At 35.5% G+C, this 20659-nt stretch overlaps 2 protein-coding genes across 2 annotated transcripts; one reads left to right on the plus strand and one right to left on the minus strand.

The window, feature by feature from the left end:
- Positions 1-1399: 1399 nt before the first annotated feature.
- On the plus strand, positions 1400-19720 carry LOC104248382 (uncharacterized). The gene is made up of 6 exons (XM_009804634.2): positions 1400-1767; positions 1871-1926; positions 2531-2585; positions 4950-5030; positions 5107-5349; positions 19243-19720. The coding sequence occupies exons 1-5, from the start codon at positions 1536-1538 to the stop codon at positions 5340-5342; spliced, it is 660 nt and encodes a 219-aa protein (XP_009802936.1). The 5' UTR covers positions 1400-1535; the 3' UTR covers positions 5343-5349; positions 19243-19720.
- LOC138880882 (uncharacterized) lies at positions 8490-9710 on the minus strand. Its single transcript, XM_070161065.1, has one exon. It carries the CDS (start codon positions 9708-9710, stop codon positions 8490-8492), a length of 1221 nt encoding a protein of 406 aa, XP_070017166.1.
- Positions 19721-20659: the final 939 nt, after the last annotated feature.

The raw sequence follows: 20659 nt of genomic DNA on the forward strand, positions 1-20659 counted from the left end.
TATCGTGTTTGGCTAATCTTTTAAAAAAACACTTTTAAGTATCAAATTACGAAAAAGGACAGTAAATGTTCAATTTGCGATTAGTATTATTTAGAAAAGAAAAATAAATTTAAACATTTATTAGAAAAGAATTCAATTAAAATATAAAACGTAAAGTAAAAATATAAATTAATATAAAATATAGTTATTCCAAAGCAACAATATTGAGTGTTTGGTAATACTTATTATTTACATGATAATTTAAATATGTCAAAATACATCATTCAATATAAATTTAAAACATACTCTTAAGAACAGGAGAAAGAGAATAAAAATTTGATTAAAATAAAAAAGAAAATAAATGTATAGCAGAAAAAAAGGAAAAGAAAAAGAAAAATTAAATAAATGAGGGATAATTTGAAAAATATAAATTTATTGTAAGGTTATTTTTGTCTTGAATAAATTAACTTTCTGCTTCTTCTTTTGCTTTTTGGAAGAAGCTAGAATTTGTAGCTTCTCCCCAAAAACAAAAAAAACGGCTTCTGCTGCTACTAAGAAGTACTTTTTTATTTTGGCCAAACACCTTAAATTTTTTAAAAGTACTTTTTAGCCAAAAAAGTACGTTTGGCATCCTAGAAGCTTGACCAAACAGACTCTAAATTAAAGTCTAACTTCATATACAAATATCTTTGTTCGAACTACTTAGACAATAATGTCTTAAGTTCGAACTGCTCAGACAATATGTCAATTTCAAATATTTAGGTTTGAAGTTAAGTTTGACAGTCTCCAACTTCAAACCACTATGTTTTAAGTTAAAATAGCACATGCTAACTAGTTTTCGGATTGGTCATTCAAAAATAGTCATCGTTTGTAAAGTCATTGAAAAATAATCACTATTTTGCTACAACACGGAAAGTTCCAGCATAATATACTAGAGATCGGTGCACCTGTGTATGAACTTCCAGCATATTATGCTGGAACTCCAACACGCGGAAAGTTCCAGTATACTTATGCTGGATCTCCAGTATAATATACTGGAGTTTCAATATATTATATTAGAATTCCAGTATATTATACTGGAATATTTTGGATTTTGAATAATGTTTTCATTCAAATTTATGTTTACATGAAGAGTGGCTAAATTTTAATTAGTTTTGAAACTGTAGCTATTTTTAAATGACCACTTGTAAATTTGGCTATTTTTGAATTTGTCCCGTGTTTTAAGTTTATAATATTTTAGACCCACGAGTCTCAACTGCAGTTTCTTGAGAAGTTCAATCTGAGACGGTCAAACTTTATTAACTTTGTAAATGTCAATTATTCTTCAAAAAATGGCTATTTGTGCAAAATTGCCTCGAAAGTTTAGGGATCATTGGCCCATTTATTACTTAAAACTCCCAGAACGGCCTATCTACTTTTTCCCTGTTTTGATTTGGGCTGAAGCTTCTGTTAAACCTTAGATTTCCCAGACAGAAAAGTCACAGTACCACACGAGTTCTCCCAAAACCTCTCTTTGTGCTTCCCCCGTACAATTTTCAGCAAAAAGTTCAAGCGAGATGGAACGAGTAGTAGAGAAAGAGATTGGTAGTAGTAGTAGTAATAGTAAGAACATCCCAGATTCAGTTATGGAAGCAGTGAAGAGAACCTCAAAAAATATGGAGGAATTAAGTAGTAATTTAGGGGAATTCTTGTCTCTTTACGATGCTGATGTTTTTATCGAAATGGGTCATCTCCCAAAGGCTCAATCTTTGCTTTTGTTAGCTAAAGTCACTACAACTCTCTTTGCATGTACTAATATTTACTTACTAATTCTGAATTTTGAGAATTTGGGTATTTTTTATATGTGAAATTATTGACTTGGGGTTTTTGTTTGTTTTGGAATTGGTTACAGTGAGGCTTAGATGTAAAGGGCTCAACCCAGATGATCACCCTGTCAAATTAGAGTTTGTATGTGTTCTTTCTTTGATATTTTGCCTTATTGCTATTCTATGGTGTTCTGTTTCCTTTTCTAAGATTCTTTTTTTAGGGGCTGGGGTTGCCATTATTTTTGGGGGAAGTTAAACATTTGGCCGCTCGCCCAAATATATTTACAGTCGCTAGCCACTATACATAAGTTATACACTAATTATACAGATATAATACATCTGCCGGTTATTTTTTGGTGTGTGTGGCTAGTTAAGTTAATTTCTATGCTTGAGACTTGGAAGTATAAGTGATGGTTATTTTTCCTTTTTCTTATTTGTCCTTAAACCATTTTTAGGCTTTTGAAGAGTTAAGTATTGCTTTATTTTCTCTTTTTTGTGTTCTGAACTGATATCCTGGTTAACATTTTCTATTAATTTTGGTGGTTTGTAAATTTTTTATGAAAGGTGTACTCCTTTTTCTATTTTTTAAGTCCCTTTAGTGGATAGATACCTGTTTTGGCTGTGATGGGTTAAGTTTAAGCTAAAGTTCTTTGTTAGAGATTCTGATTAATTGGTTGATTTGGTGAAAGTTCAAATTTAATGTCTGACATTCCTCTATTCTTTCTTTGTTCTTTTAATCAATATAGGAACGTTTGAGCTTGTACCAAGAGAAACTGCAGCAGTACATGGACTTGAATAAAGGTAAATTTGAATCTATCCATAAAATTGGGTGGTTATGGAATAGAAAAGGAAGTGGTGTCAGAAAGGGAGTTGATTTCTGAGAAAGTCATTGAACTAATGAAAATTATTTAAGATAGAGCCCGTTTGGATTAGCTGATTTGAAGTAGCGGATAAGCATTAGGTGCTGAAAAGCACTTTTAAGTGCTGAAACTGATTTAATAAATAAGCAGTTACGTGTTTGGATACAAGTGCTGAAATTGATAATAAGGTGTTGCAGTATTTGATAGAAAAGTGCTGATAAGCTCTTTTTTATGTTAAAATGACTTGAATTACCTTAGAACTGTTTACACTTAAGGCGTAATTTCTTCAAAATTTTAAATTCCAAATCGATTCAAATACAAAATATTCAATTTGTCATTTTATTTTAAATACAACTGTGATTAGATAAGATAATTTTTATGATAAATATAATTTATTTTATGATAATCATATAATCATAAGTTATAATAATTAATAAATTAACAAAATTTTCTCAGTAAAAGAATAAACATTTGAAGAGAAACATTGTCTTCATCACCACAACACTAAGAAAGCAATACACTAAAAATTCGATATGTCCCCGTTTATTACATACAGTTCAAAGATTAATACCCAATCGCATAGATACAAATATGCAAAGGAATAGAGAATTTGTTTACCTCAAATAGAAGAATTTCAGACTTGAAGAGGCGGGGGATTTAGGTTGAAAAAATACTTGAGGTAGTGAGTATCGATGTAGGAGTTTTGTTTTGAAAAGGAATATTTTAGGGATAAAATAGTAAAAATCTTGGTCAAACTTAAAGTGCTTATAAGCTAAAAATTCATAAGCTGGGGGTGATTAGCTTATGGGTTTTGGCTTATAAGCACTTTTAACTTTACCAAACGCGTAGATAAGCTGAAAAGTGCTTATAACTTAGTTTGACCAGCTTATAAGCTTAGCCAAACAGTCACTTTACTTTGGTAACTGAAAAGTTACTCTATTTTGCACATTGAAAAGTCCTTTTACTCTGTTTTGTAACTGAAAGTCACGGTATTTTGCCCATTGTAACTAAAAAGTCATGGTATTTTGCCCATTGTAACTGAAAAGCCACTTTATGCTTCCAGGGGACATTTCTAGTTGCGCTTTGTCGATTTGGCATTTTTCTTTTCAATCCAACCGTCTAAAAAAATCATCTATTAAAACTATACCAACATACTCCATGATCTAACCCTCTAGATCTTTCTCTTTTTTCTTATAAGAAAAACATAAAAGGAACCACATTACATTAAAACAAAGTGGTGCGGGCAATTAGTGTTTGTTTCTAGGCTATATCTCTATATATCTACAAAAAGATAGCAAATTCAAAAAGGATTTGGTAAATGATATATATATATATATATATATATATATATATATATATATATATATATATATATATATATATATATAGACATACATACATACGCATGTACATAGTGTGGGCTGATTTATATAATAGACCAGACATGCTGCTTGGTTCTGTCATCTTTTCTGTTTTGTTCGTGTGAAGCCTCCAGTTATTTTCGAATATATACATGCATATCAATATATACCAATCAACTATGCCTCTATCTGGAATCAGTTGCACTCATTTTATTCCAACTAGAGGCTCTACAAATTACATATTTGGGTAAGCAGCTAAACAATTCTATAAATCTACGAACCAAATGATTCGAAAAGCAACACACCGGGGAGGTGTTTCAGATGATATGTTTGCACCTCTTTGTTTTAATTGAGTGTGGCTTTTGTTATGTTTTTCTTAAAAGGAAAAAGAGATAGGTCTAGGGGGTGGGGTCATGAAGTGGGTTGGTAGATGGTTTTAATGGATGCTTTTAATATTTTAAATGGTTAGGTTGAAAAGAAAAGTGTCACATTAGCAAAAGGCAACTGGAAAAGTCCTCTGAAAGTACAAAATGACTTTTCGGTTATAATGTGCAAAATAGAGCGACTTTTTAGTTGCAAAACAAAGTAAAGTGACTTTTCAGTTACAATGGGCAAAATAGAGTAACTTTTCATTTACAAAATAAAATAAAGTGACTTTCATAAATAGTTTTCACTAGTCCTGTGACTTGAGTTGTAATTAACTCGTCAGACAGGCTATGAAAAATATAAAGTACAGTGTCCCCCAATTTAATACTATTGTTTCTGACCAAAAAGAATTTATTGATCATCTTGATTTTGAAGAACTGGTGCTAGAGTAGAGCTTGAAATGATTTCTGTTTGTTCAGCATATAATAGTTAGTGTAAAAGATATGGTATTTAGAACCCTTCCTTGGTTTTCATAAGACATTTGAATGACATTGACTATTCTCTATTTGTCCTGTTAGCGCCATTGCGGCCATCAGCTACCATAAATCCGCAAGCTGCAACTCGCTTTATCGAGCATTCTTTGCCTGATCTTACACCGGGTAGCTGCTTAACTACTTCCAAATGTGTGTAAGTTACATCACATTTGTTTTGTTTTAAAACAAGTCTGTCTTGCAGAGCAGAGGAAACACATGAGAGAGATCAGTAAAGGCGAGGGGACTAGGATTAAGTATTTGGAAAGAGTTGTTCATAAGAAGAGGAAGTATCAGTCCCCTGAGCAGCAATCTGTTCGAACTGCTGCCCAGGAGTTTCTTGAGAAAGCTGCCCGTGAGCTTCTTGGTGAAAACGAGAGTGGCTTTAAGGGACCTTTGCAACTTCCTAAGGGTGATGACGAAGATCTACCTATGAGCTGATTTTCTGGTAGATTTTAAACTCATCTCTTCCAGTTTATATTCTCTGTCTCAGTGTCTCTATTTTATGGGTCTTGGTAGCTGCACTGCCGGAATGTTAATTTATCTTCTCAAAAGATTTTGTGAATTTTTTTTGATTCCAAGTGGATAGATATAAGATGCTTCTTTTGTTGTGTGGGGCGGGATACAGTTATTCAAATCTATCTATTATTTTGTGGAATTCTGTAGACAGATGAAAAAAAATATATTTTCTACACGTCAAAAAAATGTATATATTCTGATTGAGCTTCATGTGCACCAACTTTAGTGCCTCGTTCAAATAATGGAGATACTAAGGACATTTATATACTTCAACTCTATTAGTAAGGCTTCATTTTTTACTTGTATGGAAAGAAATGAACAGCACGTGTTTTGAGAGCAAAGAATGTGCAGCGTATGTTCTGAAATACAAATGCTTATATTTGTTTGCTTTTTGGATCTTGTTAAAAGATGTACACTTACAATGTATAGATACATATCCTGAGTTGCTCAATTTTCTTCAGGAGCTGTGAACTGTACTTTTGTGTTATTGTGCCTGAACATCTTGTACAGAACAACTCGATTTAATACTCTTAATTAATAAATCTTACTTGTGAAGGCTTCATTTCTGACTTTTTTTTTTGAATTGGTAACTATTGTATATATTATAAAAATCAGTACATTGGTTGCACTGAAAACCAAATTTACATAGAGAGAATTTGAAGATATTCTAATTTAACACCTAGCAGGATCCTAGTATGTCTATGATTGTCAATGTATCTTCTGTGTACATCTGATTGCACCAAAAACAAAATAGAAGAATACAATTGAGTTTGATCTTCTGCATTGGATTGCTTCTGTCTTCAAAACATCTAGTGTTCCTTTCCCTCCAGACTGTCCACCAGATACATACCGGAACCGTCCTCCATCTATCTCTGCTAGTTGCTTCAGCTCCAGCTTCTTCCCAGCTATAAATGACATCTTTAATCATGTATGACATTGACCATGAAATACCCCTAAGACTAATAAAGATTTTCCATAGTTGGTCTGTAATCTTGCAATGTAGAAACAAATGGTTGACAGTTTCTGCATTTTCCCCACACAGAAAACATCTTGAACACAGAGATATTCCCCTTTTTATGAGATTATCCTGGGTTAAAACCGTCTCCTTTGCTAGTAGCCAAGTGAAGCAAGCTACCTTGTATGGAATCCTTGTTTTCCATATATGTTTCCAAGGCCATGTGTCTACCTGTAGATTGTCATGATTCATAATCTTATATGCATCCTTCACTCGGTAAACCCCTCTGTTGTGCCTCTTCCACCATATTGAATCCAACCCTTCCTGTAATCCTGTAAATGTTTCCAGCTCTTTGTAGAGGTCAGTTAATCTTGTTATCTCTCAGTCATTCAGCTGTCTTCTTATAGCTATTTCCCATCCTTGACAACTCCTCATTTCAGCTACTGTCTTATGCTGGTTTTGTGCTAAACCGAACATATCTGGGTATCTTTCCTTTAAGCTACCAATTCCTAACCAGTTATCATTCCAGAAAGATGTGTTCCTTCCGTTGTTCACTCTTATGGAGGAGTGATTTCTCTGATGGATTTCCACACACTTGCTCCATGTGATATTCTGACTCTTTTTGACACCCAATTGTTTTCTTCACCATACTTGCTTTGATCACTTTGGACCATAAAGATTGGGGTTCTTTAGAGTACTTCCATAACCATTTAATTCTAAGAGCCTTGCTTTGGTTCTTCAAATTCCTTATCCCCATACCACCTTGTTTTTTATCCATTGTTAGCGTCTTCCAATTGACTAGATGGAAGACCTTTTTCTCCTTATTGCCTTGCCAAAGGAATGTTCTTCGGAGTTTGTCCAATCTCTGTAAAATGCCTGCTGGAATTGGGAACAGAGACATCATGTAAGTAGGTAGAGAGTCTAATACTGAGTTTATTAAAACTAGCCTACCCCCCAATGATAGGTACTGCGATTTCCATCTTGACAACTTCTTCTCACACTTTTCTATGACTGAATTCCAGATTTCTTTTGATTTGGATCTTGCACCAAGTGGCATCCCAAGGTAAACAGTTGGTAGGGACCCAACTTCTCCACCCAATATCTGAGTCAGTTGCCCCATGTTGTTAACTTCATTAATGGGAAAAATATTGCTCTTTCTCCAGTTAATGTGTAATCCTGATACTCCCTCAAATAAAACCAAAATGATCCTTAAGAATCTAAGTTGGTCTTTTTTAGCATCACAGAAGACTAGAGTATCATCAGCATATTGGAGATGTGTGATCTCTAGATTGTTAGCCCCACTCCTGTTTACCTCAAAGCCTTTAACCCATCCACTGACTTTAGCTGTTTTGATCATGTTGTTCAATCCTTCCATGGCTATGATGAATAGAAAGGGAGATAAAGGATCACCTTGTCTGAGACCTCTGTGTGAATGAAAATAACCTTTCGAACATCCATTTATAAGAATGGAGAATTTCACAGTAGATATGCAAAATTTCATCCATCTAATCCATTTTTGCCCAAAACCCATTTGTTCTAACATTCTTAGTAGGAAGCTCCAGTTCACATGATCAATAGGCCTTCTCGATATCCAATTTGCATAAGATTTCAGGTTCTTTCCTTTTTATTCTTGAGTCCACAACCTCATTAGCAATCATCACTGCATCAATTATTTGTCTTCCTTTGATGAACGCCATTTGTTGAGCATCAACAATTTTCCCAACCACCCTCTTAAGTCTTTCAGTTAAGACTTTTGATAGCAGTTTGTAAAAGCTCCCTATCAGACTGATCGGTCTGAAATCTCTCAGTTCTTTCGCACCTGTCTTCTTTGGAATCAAAGCTATATATGTTGCATTGAAGCTTTTCTCAAACATCTCCTGTGAATGGAAGTTGTTAAAAGCCGCCATGATATCTTCCTTCAAAATGTCCCAACACTTTCTAAAAAATCCCATATTGTATCCATCTGGACCTGGAGCCTTGTCACTTGCACACATTTTCAAACTGCTCAACACTTCTTGTTCCTCAAAGTTACTCTGTAAAGACTCCCTTTCCGATTCAGAAATGCTTGAACTATTTTCGAAATTGACAGTTGGTCTCCACTGTTCAGGTTCTGTTTATAGCTCCTTGTAGAATTCAATGATCTCGTTCTCTATTCTTTCTGGATCCTCGATTACTTTATGTCGAATCGTTATTTGGTCAATGTTGTTGTTTCTCTTGCGTGCATTTGCAGTTCGATGGAAAATTTTTGTATTCCTATTCCCTTCTTTGAGCCACAAAGCTCTTGATTTTTGTCTCCATGCAAATTCTTCATTCTTGAGATGCACCTCAATCTCCATTAGAGTGGCTGCTTTCCTGACTGATTCCTCCTCTGTCAACTCTCTTAGTTGTTGCGTTGTCTCAAAATCTGCTAGTTGACTTAGCATTTTTTTTTTCTGCATTCCCAAATTGCCTTCGTAACTTCTGCTCCATCCTTTTAGCTTGCCCTTGAGAGCTTTTAACTTGCAAGCTAGAATGTAATCAGGTCTTCCTGAGAATTCAAAGGATCCCCACCACTCTCTAATTCTGTCCTCAAAACCTTCCACATTCAGCCACCAATTTTCAAACTTAAAGTATGATTTAGCTTGTTCCCACGCACCACAGTCTAGAGCCACAGGTGAATGGTCCGAAATGAGCCTTTGTTGGATAGTTTGCTTGATGTTTCTGAACCTTACGTCCCATTCTTCTGAAATAAGAAATCTATCAATTCTTGAAGCCGCTGTATGATTGTCCCCTTTGAACCAAGTGTAGTTTCCTCCTTCAAGTCGAAGATCTATCAACTCCATATCTTCTATAAAATCCGAAAACTCCACCATCGCTCTTGACCTTCTTGAACATTCCCGTTTTTCAGAAGGATACCTTGTAACGTTAAAATCGCCACAAACCGCCCAAGGACCTTCCATCAATCCCCTCACTGCACCAATTTCACTCCATACTTTTTTCCTTTCTATTCTACAATTTGGAGCATACACTCTTGTTATGTGACATTGAAAATTCTGTAGAAGAGCTTCAAACTTGCACGTCAAAGTGTATGCACCAGTCTGTAACACCTCCCCTTTCCATACTCTGCAATCCCATAACAACAAAATTCCCCCTCTCGTGCCGCTAGCTTCTAAACTTGCATACCTCACCCATCTACCACCCCATATTTGCCTGACTATTTCCTCGATATCCCCCTCGACTTTTGTTTCTTGCATGCAAATAATGTCTGCCCTCCAATTCTGCACTTGACTTTTTATTATCTCCCTTTTCTTCTTATCGTTTAAACCCCTTACATTCCAGGAAATTACTTTGATCATCATATAGAAATGATTGATAAGTCTCTTCCCCTACTCCTTTTCCCATCACTCTTGAATTTAACATCGAAAGACGTTAAACCTTTTAATTCCAGTGATCCTTTGAATCTTTGTTTCTTCACCTCCAGCTCTGTCTCCACCCTTCTTACCTGTCTGCAGCTGTCAATTTGCATTAACAATTCCAATGCTTCTTCTTCATGTCCTTGGAAATCCACTCCAAACATTTTCCCCAATTTGATCATATTTTGGTGGACCCATATTGTTGCATCCATGTCTTTATCCAATAATGGATTGTGTTGCTGAACTGCTAAAGGATTCACCTCCTCGATTTCCCACTCTTGAATAGAGCTAAATCGCTTTAGATGTTCCAGAGTACTTCCCACGTGATCATTCCCCATCTTTGAGTTTATGCTTTGCTCCCCTTCCTTCTGTTCCAAACTTGCTGAATCTGCTCCACCTTCTGACTGACTGCAACTGGTAATTGTTTCCTTTTGCATACTTTCAAGATTCACATTAAGGTTTTGCTCCCCTGGAGATGACTCTTTTGCCCCCGAGTGAGAAGGTCCTCCCATTTCCTCGATATAAGGCTTCAGCCCAGTATCATCAGAGAACTTACACGAGAGGTCATTAAAAATGACTTGTGCAGCCATATCGGGGTCATAGGGTTTCAGCTTGACTTTTGACACTTTACTGTTTTGATTCATCGAAGTTGAACCTTGTGTAAATTGTCCACTTGCCTTTCCTTTACCAGTGTTTAGCTCATACCGTGTCTTTCTTTCAGCCCAGATTGGGATGAAAAATTTGGTACCGTCTCTTTCAATCCCCACCTCATTGGGAGTCTTCCTGCCATCACCAGCAATTTTGATTCTTGCCCACTTAAGATGGTTTTTGAGATCAGTTTCTTCTTCTGTAGCTAGCCAACCCCCACAGAGATCTCCTATTTCTTTGAAGATCTTTTGTGACCATAGATGTACAGGAATCCCCATGGCTCTAATCCAGCATGTTTCCTCAATTTGTGAGTTTGGAATGCAACCGGCAGTATGATTCCACCAATCCAGATGAAGCTTGAATTTTTTCCATCTCCATTCTCCTCGCACAATCTGCTCTGCCATGAATCTGTTTGGAAATTAAAAAAAAAACATGTTTCCTGTCATTTCATATATGTTTACTCCGTATGCTTTGTTCCATGACGCATTAGCCCATCGCCTTATATCTGCTAAAGTGGGTCTCTCATTAATTTCTTCCCCAAAAGACCCGATAATGCATCTTTTTAGTAGGCCTGTGTCCTCTCCTCCAGTAGGGTCCAAAACAGAGATACCGCCATTGCTCGTGCTGACCCTTGCCTCTCGAAGCGTATTGGATTGCCATTTACTCTCCTTAACTGCTTGGGCATAAGGGAAATTGTCCACAGTGTTTCTAGGTGGTACTATGGGATTCAACTTGATGGTCTGATATATGAATCTCTCTATCTTAGCTGCTATGTCTTTCCAACCAGAATTCAAAGTTAACTCTGGGATTATAATCACTGACCTCCCTTCTCCCTTCAGTGACAGAATACTCATATATCTTCCATGGGTGTTAAATTTCCTAGTGCAGAAATGTTCTGTCAATTGCTCCTTGTACTTCCATCTCTTCACTAGATTATTTTGATCTGTCGACGCTTCTTTAAGTGTAAAGCATATCCATTCCATTGCCTTTCTACCCATGGATGATCTTCTCATCATGTTGCGGCTTCTCTCCACCCATTCAAACCAAGTGTCTTTGTTGGAGTTCCATCTGGTGATGTCAAAAGATTTGAATCCTGCGTTGAAATATATCCTGTTGTCTCCCATATTGTACAAGTCAGCTGCTCAGGTTCTGGAATTTTAGGGGTTGTTTAGAAGTTATCACAGTGAGCTATAGAGCTTGAAAAAGAAAACAGAAACCGAAATTTCTGGACAGAGAAGGGTTCCCCGCCACCGGAAAAAATAAAAGTTGTCGGAATTCAGAACTAATTGTATGGATGTACTCGGAATTTCCCAGCGAGTGTTCTGTCCAAAACGAAAATTTTGAAAAGTGGCCGGGATTGAGCTCACGCGCCGGCGCGTGGTGTTTGCCTCGCCGGAATGAGCCGCGCGTGGCGGCGCGTGAGGGGTTGTTTGTCGGCGCTGTTTTCAGAGGGTCGGTCGGAATTGAATAACCATGCTAATGGTGTTTATGGATTCTCAAGATTCCTTGTTCTCAGGCTCCTCGGGGAGTGTGCCCGAGAGCTCAAGAAAGTAGAGAGAGAAAATTTGTCAGATGACTTGCTATGTCAAAGCAAAAAACGGCTTCATTTCTGACTTATGTATTGTATTTCCTGAAAATCTGCGCATCTAGTTGTTTTTTTTAAATATGGAATAACAGAATTGAAGTTTGAGAAGAGATTGATGAAGCTGGAGGTTCAAGAAAGATAAACCAGTATAAGGTTAAAATTTGTGCCTAGAAAATGGTCCATAGCATGTCGCTAGTAAATTATATCACATGTTGATTGATTAGCTTGGTTGAACCCTTTTAATCAGGAGAATGGCATTTCTTTCGTTGTTCACCTATACTTAATGTAATAGCTCTGTCATACCCGTTGAACCACTGTTTTCGGATTAAGAAAGTACAACCATCTGTTAGTACATTCTGTGGACCTTTTCTTTTTGAGGACCATGGGGTATTGAACAAGTATTCTTTTGCAAATTTATGGATTTTTGATAAGTATGTAGCGAGATATGATAATGACCAAAATTTGTAATTGAACTGCCGTCAGTTTTAATCTTTAAAAATTGTTTTACTATGGGTGAGTCATCTAGTTTAAAGTGTTTTTAAAATGCTCTTATCTCAAGGGCAGTCATATTCCCTCCTTTTTTTTTTTTTTTATGATGAAGAAAGAGAGAGAGAGAGAGAACTCATATTCCCTTCTTTCTTATTCTAGTGCGAATGCTATGTCTATTAGCATATAGTTAGATAAGATGGATCAAAATTTATGATAGAAGCGCAATCAGTTTTGAATTTAAAAAAATTATTATACTATGGTAGAATCATCCATTTCAATGTGTTCTTGTCGCTCTAGTCGCTAGGAGATTCCTTTGGATTTCCTTCTTAGTTCTTTCTTACTTTAGTGCACATCTCTTTTAAAGTCTGATCTATGTAGTCAATCCCTAGTGATCTTACTTGGATGAACTTTCACAGAAGCGTATTACATTCGGGCCTTCATTTCCTAAAGAAAATCATATCACATACCTGTCGGAAAAAAAAAGACTGAGTATTATTATGTAATCGCAGCACTTGCCTGGAAATCCATCCTTGCTTACTGCTTTTGTGGACCTCGCTCCCTGATATTTCAAACAAGATTTTCCTCATCACCAACTCACCGTTGCATTCCACGGCTTCAATTACTTCCAACTGAATTTTGTAGCTGAAATCAATTCAGCTTCAGTCATTCAGGTTGAAGAACATCATTTCACATGAGCTTTATTTTTTCACTTTCTTTTATAGTTTTGACAGTTTACCAGAACCTAGATCTTACATGGTCCCATTTTGCCTAGCTAAAAATATGAGTTTTGTCCTTTGGATGAGAAACAGAAAAACAGATGAAAGGACAAGAAGATAGTGGCATGCTAAGTTATAGTTCAATTCCCTGTAGAGTTTGTGACGGAGGTTATCTCTTTTTCTATTTTCTCAATTCCCTGTGGAGCTGTGACTGAGGCTATCTCTTTTTCTATCTTTAAGCAAATTTTCAATGTTTACCGAGGATCTTGTATACTGGTTGCACACACTTAACCCCTCACGTGTAGTTACATCACGAAGAGGGAGTAGATTCTTCGAGGAGATGTGGATCCAATTACCAGTGTGCTGCTACCCTCAACTAACCTCATAGTGAATCAAGTCCATTCCCAAAAGGAAATTTAGAGTGCAGTTGGTTGATGTACATATAAACTTCTTCTACTCATCCAGAACGAAACAACAAATGATTTCCTGAGGTTATTATACAATCGTCAGTAAAATATTATGGCCAAAGAGATTCCTTTTGTCATGTGATCTACTTTTCATCAAGGGATAAGAAAGCAATAGCTTTAACCTGTAGCGGCATCTTTTAGGAACTTGTGAAAATGTTATGGTGAAAATGGATTTGTATGATTTATCAGAGGCTCTAATTTAGATATTGGCGATGAAACCTCTACTGCTTTGTTCTTAGTCACATTCATCTTATTAATTAAGAAATGCAATCCAGAAATATTGATAGGGACCATGGCGCTTACCATCTTCCACTTGGTTTGGTGTTTAAATCTAGATCCTTGTAATAAAATAAGTTTCCTTCCCAAAAATACTGAAGGGCAACAACCAAAAAGAAAAATGAGAAAGGAAAAAAGGGGTTAGGAGTAGAAAAAAAGGAAATATATATCTAAGATAAGTCATGAATTTCTTTATAAGGGCAACTTCATGCACTAAGTTTGCGCTATGAGTGCGGTCCGGGGAAATGCGGACCACAAGAATTATGATTTACAAAACCTAAAAGAAATAGAGAATCTAAAAAGAAAAGAGCGATTCTCTACAAAAGACACCCAATTTTCTATATAATTGGAACTTCATGAATGCGCTTAAAAGTGAAATAAGGAATAAGAGATTGTTCTTTAATTATACAAAATCATTCTTTATTCCTTTAACTTTTCCCCCCCATTTCTCTCTTTTCATACAAACCTACAAAAGTGTTATTAGAGCAGCATCCCATTCCCGACGTCTTCTTTTCCATCTTCTAAAGGCCCACTTCCTCGTCTAAAAGTTCAACTGAAACAATACCTCATTGAGAGTTCGTGGCATCACTCATTATAGTCCAAACAATCTCCATAGTCAACTACTGACAATTTGGAGGGTGGTGATTCAGGTCTTCACCCGTACTCTTCCACATAAAACTCGAACTGACTTGTAGGGATGTCAATGGTTCGGTTCGGCCGGTTTTATAAAATTTGTACCATACCAATTTTTCGGTTATTCTATATGTATAACCAAAATTAGACTTTTAGAAACCATACCAATCATGTCGGTTTCTCTTCAGTATTGGACGGTTTGGTTAATTTTCCGGTATTTTTTTAAATGTCATTTAAAAATCACTAGTAGAAGCAGAATGCAATAACATTCGTACTTTTATAGGACTTGGCAGACATTTTTACTATTTAAAGGGTGATGAATTAAGAAAACATGAAAGATGGCCAGAGTATAGATCCATCAACTATTCTACAGCAACGCAAAAGAAACTAAGCAAAGATAAAGGAAATATAAATCACACGAGTGGAAAGATATTAAGCAAGTTGGGACTCAAGAATAAAGTCTATAGAAGATTAAATATTTGAAAATATAAATTTTGAATCATACGAAAGGAAACATATTCAATACATTGTAGTTTGCTAATCAAAATCGCTAGAATATGTTGTGTGGTGCTAGTGAATATGCTGGAAAAAAATTTAGTTTCAATTAAAGTAGCATAATAGGTTTGGAAATTAGGATTTTGAGTTTAATTACTTGTTGGCTTGTAACCATTTTCATAATTCCAAGGCCCAAGGAAAAATTTAATGCTTTATTATTTTTAAACTTTAATATATAAATATATTTTTTCGTAAATTTATTCGGTACGATTCGGTAATTTTTTCGGTTTATTTTCATAAAATAAAAAACCTATCTTAATTATCAATACGGTTATAGATTTACATAAAAACCTACAGTTTTATTAAAAGAAACTTAAAAATCGGTTCGGTGGGGTACGGTTCGATCGGTTTAGTCGATTTTTAAATATCCATTGACACCCCTACTGACTTGTGTGATCATCTTCCTCAAATTTTCGACTGTAAAAATCGTATCCCTCACTGCCAGTCATGTGAAAAGTAACACTGTTGGTACCGTGGGTATTTAAATTGAAAGGTGCATAAATACAACTCCTCCTTGACCACGAGCTTATTGTAACAGGATCCATTACTCCCGCCTACCCCTACAGATCCTGATTTTTATCTGAAGTGTTTTGATTGTGAAACAATTCAATCAGAGGTTAGACTTCCATGATTTCCAGTCTTGGAAAGATAATTAATGAGATAAGTAATGCTAGGGTCTGTAATTTATTATACCTAGCACCCTTAAGATCTATAATTGGTAGATAATTGAAAAAAATTCTCAATATTAAATAAACATTTAGAGCACTAGTAGATCTGAAGAATTGGATGGGTACAACTTTGTAATCTTGGATGGATCACTTCTACCACTTCCTTTGTTGTCTTATGAAGTAATTGTGGTTTTATTAGTGAAAGCAGCTAGGGGATGCAAAGCATACAAAAGCTGTTGTAGCTCCTATATAAAATGAGGAGCAAACAAAATCAGAAAACATCTTACATTATTTACAGTGTTCAATTTGCTTTAACAAAAAGGTTCAAGAGACATTTTGTTCTGAGTTTGGGCTTGGTGGTGAATTCTCCTTCAAAGTGCCTCAGGTTTCTTTCCTTCCATAATGCCTCGGAAAATCACCAGCAATAATGGTTTGCCAGTCTTTTTGTTGATCTGTCCAAGCAAAAGAAGTTTTTGCTGTTTGAGACATTACATGTTGGACTCCAGAGGCACAAAACATGTTCCAAATATCTCTCATTGTACTGTAGTGAAGGATTTTCTGCAGCAAAATTGCACAAATAGCATCTGCTGCATAGCACTAGTCCCCTCCTATTGAGGTTTTTCTTGTTTAAGGCAAACCTCCTGCCAGCTAAAACAAGCATAGGAAATGCAAAATGTCCCAAAATTAAGATCAGCATATATTATTTTCTAATTATGCTATAATAAGAACAGACATGTGATCCAAACACATTGACAAAGCAGCTTTTAGAGCCAAGGTACTGACATGACAATTACTTATTGAGCACTGCTCCTTCCTTCCTAATTTGATTGAAAATCTTTCCTGTTTTGTCCGTTCGGTAGATTTAAACCTTTCTATATTTTGAATCTATTTAATGCTTTCTTGTGGATCCATCGGGCACGAAAACAAATACTTTGGTAATAATAAGGCTATTCTTTTGTATTTATGCATATTTTACTTCGATGATGTCACGAGTTCGAGCCGTGAAAACAGTCTCTTGCAGAAATGCAGTGTAAGACTGTGTACAATAGACCTTTGTGGTGTCCGGCCCTTCTCCGGACCCCGCGCATAGCGGAAGCTTAGTGCACCACACTGCCCTTTGTTTCTTGCATGAACTACTTGTCCAATCAAATCACCAAACAAATTGGGACAGAGGGTTTATTTTAGTTTTGGTGCCAATATATGTCTACAATTTCGCTCAATAGATTTCCTTAGCTCACAGATGATATGTATCAGACCTTTAACTAGTCGCGTGGTGATTGTTGATTTTATTTTTGCAACTTCCTTGGATATATGAAAGTTTCATATTTTCTTTTAGGGAAATAGTTTTATTAATGTAAAGAGGGTAATTCTGCAAAAAAGTGGATACAAAAAGTAGAAATTGGAAATTTCCATCCATACAACTTCTCAGTTTGTTTCGAGTAAATCTTGAGTAGTATCATTTAGTGCTATTGTCAACTTCAAGTTTCTTGCTGTATTTGCTACTCAATAAGTGATATTGGTACCTGTGCTTGGTAGTACCGAATTAAGTTAGTTAAAACATGTATGTTGCTACCTGCAAGAGTGTGTGTTATTGCATGTAAACTGAATCATCTCTAAAGTTCTAAAGATTATAGTAAATATACACACCCCATATGATCAAACTTTAGCTAAAAGTTGTTTCTAATGATCAAACCTAAAAAGCAAATATATACTGAATTATAAAAAACTCGACAGTAGAAATTCATATAAACTTATTAAATTGTTCTTACTGAATTAGTTATATCCTATACTTCAAACTGTTTAAGGGCCTTGTGCTGTGTTTGATACATGCTGGAACGAAGTCTCATAGAAATGTTCACGGACACTAAAGTGCAATTAAGGTTCTGGACAATGAAGCTACAATGGCATACAGAGAAACTACTAGAGGGATCAGTGATAGTATCTGTTCAGCCGATAGCCAGGTGAACTAGATAAGAAACTTGGTGGCAAATGAAAGGTGCAAAGAGGTAGGAAGGAGGACAAGTTGGCTTCACTACGCCTCGTTCAAAAATTAGATTGTAAGGTACTTGTAGAAATACCAATGGTGGCAATGTGTGCAGAGTTCCTTCTATTTGTTAGCTGGATGAGTATCACATGTGGATGGATTACAAGATTAGTCAGAGAAGTCTGTAAGTGTGGCACCAAGTAGTTAGATATTGGATATTATTTTCTGTATAAAAGAAAAAGGATACTGGATGTTATTCTAGGAAATCCCTCAATGTCACGGCTTGCCAAATAAGAACTAGAGCGAATGAAGAGAGGAAGCTGGTGCTCACTTTTGCTGAGTAACACAGTTTCAGGCATCTTGGCTTAGCTAATGATGAAATATCAAATAGCATGAGTAGGCTACTCTCAATCGCTAATGCTTTCTAGGGGTCTTTGGTCTTGTTGGAGATTCTTATGTAGGAAATATAGAGAACTTCTAATCCTTTTCATTTTTATTTTTATTTTGTATTATGTTGGCGTGAGATAAATTTTAATGGTGAACATGTTTAGTGAGGATACATATAGCCGAATCTCTTAACTTATTTGGGACTGATGCATAGTTGTAGGCTACTCTCAATCACTACTAAACTGCTTTACCTTTTTTTTTGGCCGCTGTGTGGAGTAGCTAGAGAATTATACGATAAAGAGGAGGTCTAAAGTGACTTGATGATTGCTTAGATGTTCTAGATTGAAAGGAAGCGGGAGGAAAGAAAGTGGAAGAATTATCACGAGTTTGATGAATCTGGGAATGGAGGGATAGGAGAGGAATACGTTAATAACAAGAGCGTAAGTTTCTTTACGTTCAAAGTTAGTGGAAACAAAAGGAAAGAATTCCTGTTCTTTGAAGTTCCCTGTGATGCCGAAGAAGATGCCCCCTCGGCTGTTTCTTTCATTTCTCTCCCTTACTGTTCAAAACGTCTTTACATAAAGCAAACATAAAATTCATGTTTCTACAGATCTGATTGAGTTTTGGCTGAAACAAGATGAACGAGAAAAGTTTGTTTAGTCTTCTGCAAAGTTTTGGCTAGTCAAAAGCTTTCAGAAAATTATAAAAATGCCATTAGAACCTGAATCATAATAAATAACAGACATGTAAAACTTTGGTTGGAGTATGTTTTAACGCTTTGTAAGTCGATCTTTTGTTATAACTATTCTTAGTTTTTGATGTGTTAACTTCCAGTAGTTTCATTTTATTTAATTTTCATATTTTGTGATACCCAATTGTCTTATGATAACCAGCCAGAATTAATTGTTTTACTTCAGTTGAGCTGTAAACTCTTCCCATAAAGCTTGCAAAGAAACGTAACTTATACCTGAACAGACCTGTCATACAAAACATGTTTCTTACTAATAAATGTCTGACATGCTTTGGCCTTATCGTACTTTTGGTTAATCATGGTGTAAATTGTACAGATGCAGAAATTCTCTTTTGCTAATGAAGCCATGCGACGGGCGCACCAGATCGAGTGTTGATGTGATCTTCAAGCAACTTCTTCTGAGTTCCAGCCTATGAAGGAGATGCTCAGGTTGTCTATGAGCTTTCATCAAGTGCTACTTTTTCCGCTGATTGTTGATTCAAGTTAAACTAGAATACAGTATGCTTTCAGTATTTTAGCTATGAATCCAAAGTTGTTCCTTGTTTGCTGTAAGGTTTGTTTATTATATAAGAAAATATACAGGTTAGAACAGGAGCAGTTAGTAGGCAGTTTTGTGTACAATAGTGCAGCAAAAACTAGAAAATATCTTTTGTAGTTTCTTTTCTTTTCCATGGATCCTTTTGTCATGCATTACACCTTTCAACTAGTTTGTAAAGAGCCTGTTTACCCTATCAAATGCAGATTGTATCTTCAACAATGATAAAGGTGACCTAATCCCCCTTGCTTTCAGTGTATATTATCAGCTTACTCTGTGTATGTCATCTGAAGGAAGAGTCTTTTACAGAGTCGATAATCGAACATGTCAGTATGTATATATAAGGGGAAAAAAAATTCATTGAAAGAAAAATGGATTATAAAGTAGTACAGTTGGTTTGTCGTTCAAAAGATGGATGTTTGTGTTATGGTATTTCTCTTGGCCAAATTCCGAGTTTGGTACTCTTCTTGATAAGTTATTTCCATATAACCCTTACCATCTTACCCCATAGGAGGAGAGGGAGAACGACAAATATGATTAGTTTGAACTTTGAAATGACAAAATTCATTTAAGAAGATGTCAAATGCGTGTCTCAACAATCGTTATTTGCTCAGTCTTCAAATAAAATTCACAGTATACTGCACTATTTCTTGTGGGAGCCGAGCCATTATGTTTTATTTCTTTCTTTGATGTATTAAAAAATCAATTGTTAGAACATGAGAAGGCCAAAAATGTCCCTCAACTATTGGAAATAGAACACAAATGCCTTTTGTTTGACTTTTGGTCTAAAAATGTATCTAAACTATTAGAAATAGGATAAAAATACATGACGGAGCATCTTTTGGAAAAATGATAGTATTATTTTTGGTTTGTTCCATATATAGCAGATTCTTTTACAATACTAGCATATTACAAAGGTTATATGCACAATTAATGAGTAACACTAATTGCGGGATCAATTTTATCCTTATTTATCTAAATTTGAGTTGCTTGATCTAGCATTTAAATCTCTCTCTCTATATATATCTATCTATCTATTCTAAATTTCTGTCTCTTAAATTAGCATTCAACTATTCTCTGAATATTTCCAGTCATGTATACTATTTATACATATATTATACCGAATATAATTATATACTATTATATTATCATGTATATACTTATTTCATGTATATATTTAATTATCTACTATTTTTAT

Source organism: Nicotiana sylvestris, chromosome 11 (assembly GCF_000393655.2).
Source record: "Nicotiana sylvestris chromosome 11, ASM39365v2, whole genome shotgun sequence".
NCBI classification, from domain to species: Eukaryota; Viridiplantae; Streptophyta; class Magnoliopsida; order Solanales; family Solanaceae; genus Nicotiana; species Nicotiana sylvestris.

Bases quoted from the DNA above. Each gene is read 5' to 3' on its own strand.
- LOC138880882 (XM_070161065.1), bottom strand. From the start codon at position 9,710: ATGATCAAAGTAATTTCCTGGAATGTAAGGGGTTTAAACGATAAGAAG.
- LOC104248382 (XM_009804634.2), top strand. From the start codon at position 1,536: ATGGAACGAGTAGTAGAGAAAGAGATTGGTAGTAGTAGTAGTAATAGT. The intron at 1,927-2,530 runs GTATGTGTTCTT...TAATCAATATAG, and splicing joins ACCCTGTCAAATTAGAGTTT to GAACGTTTGAGCTTGTACCA. The intron at 5,031-5,106 runs GTAGCTGCTTAA...TCTGTCTTGCAG, and splicing joins TTTGCCTGATCTTACACCGG to AGCAGAGGAAACACATGAGA.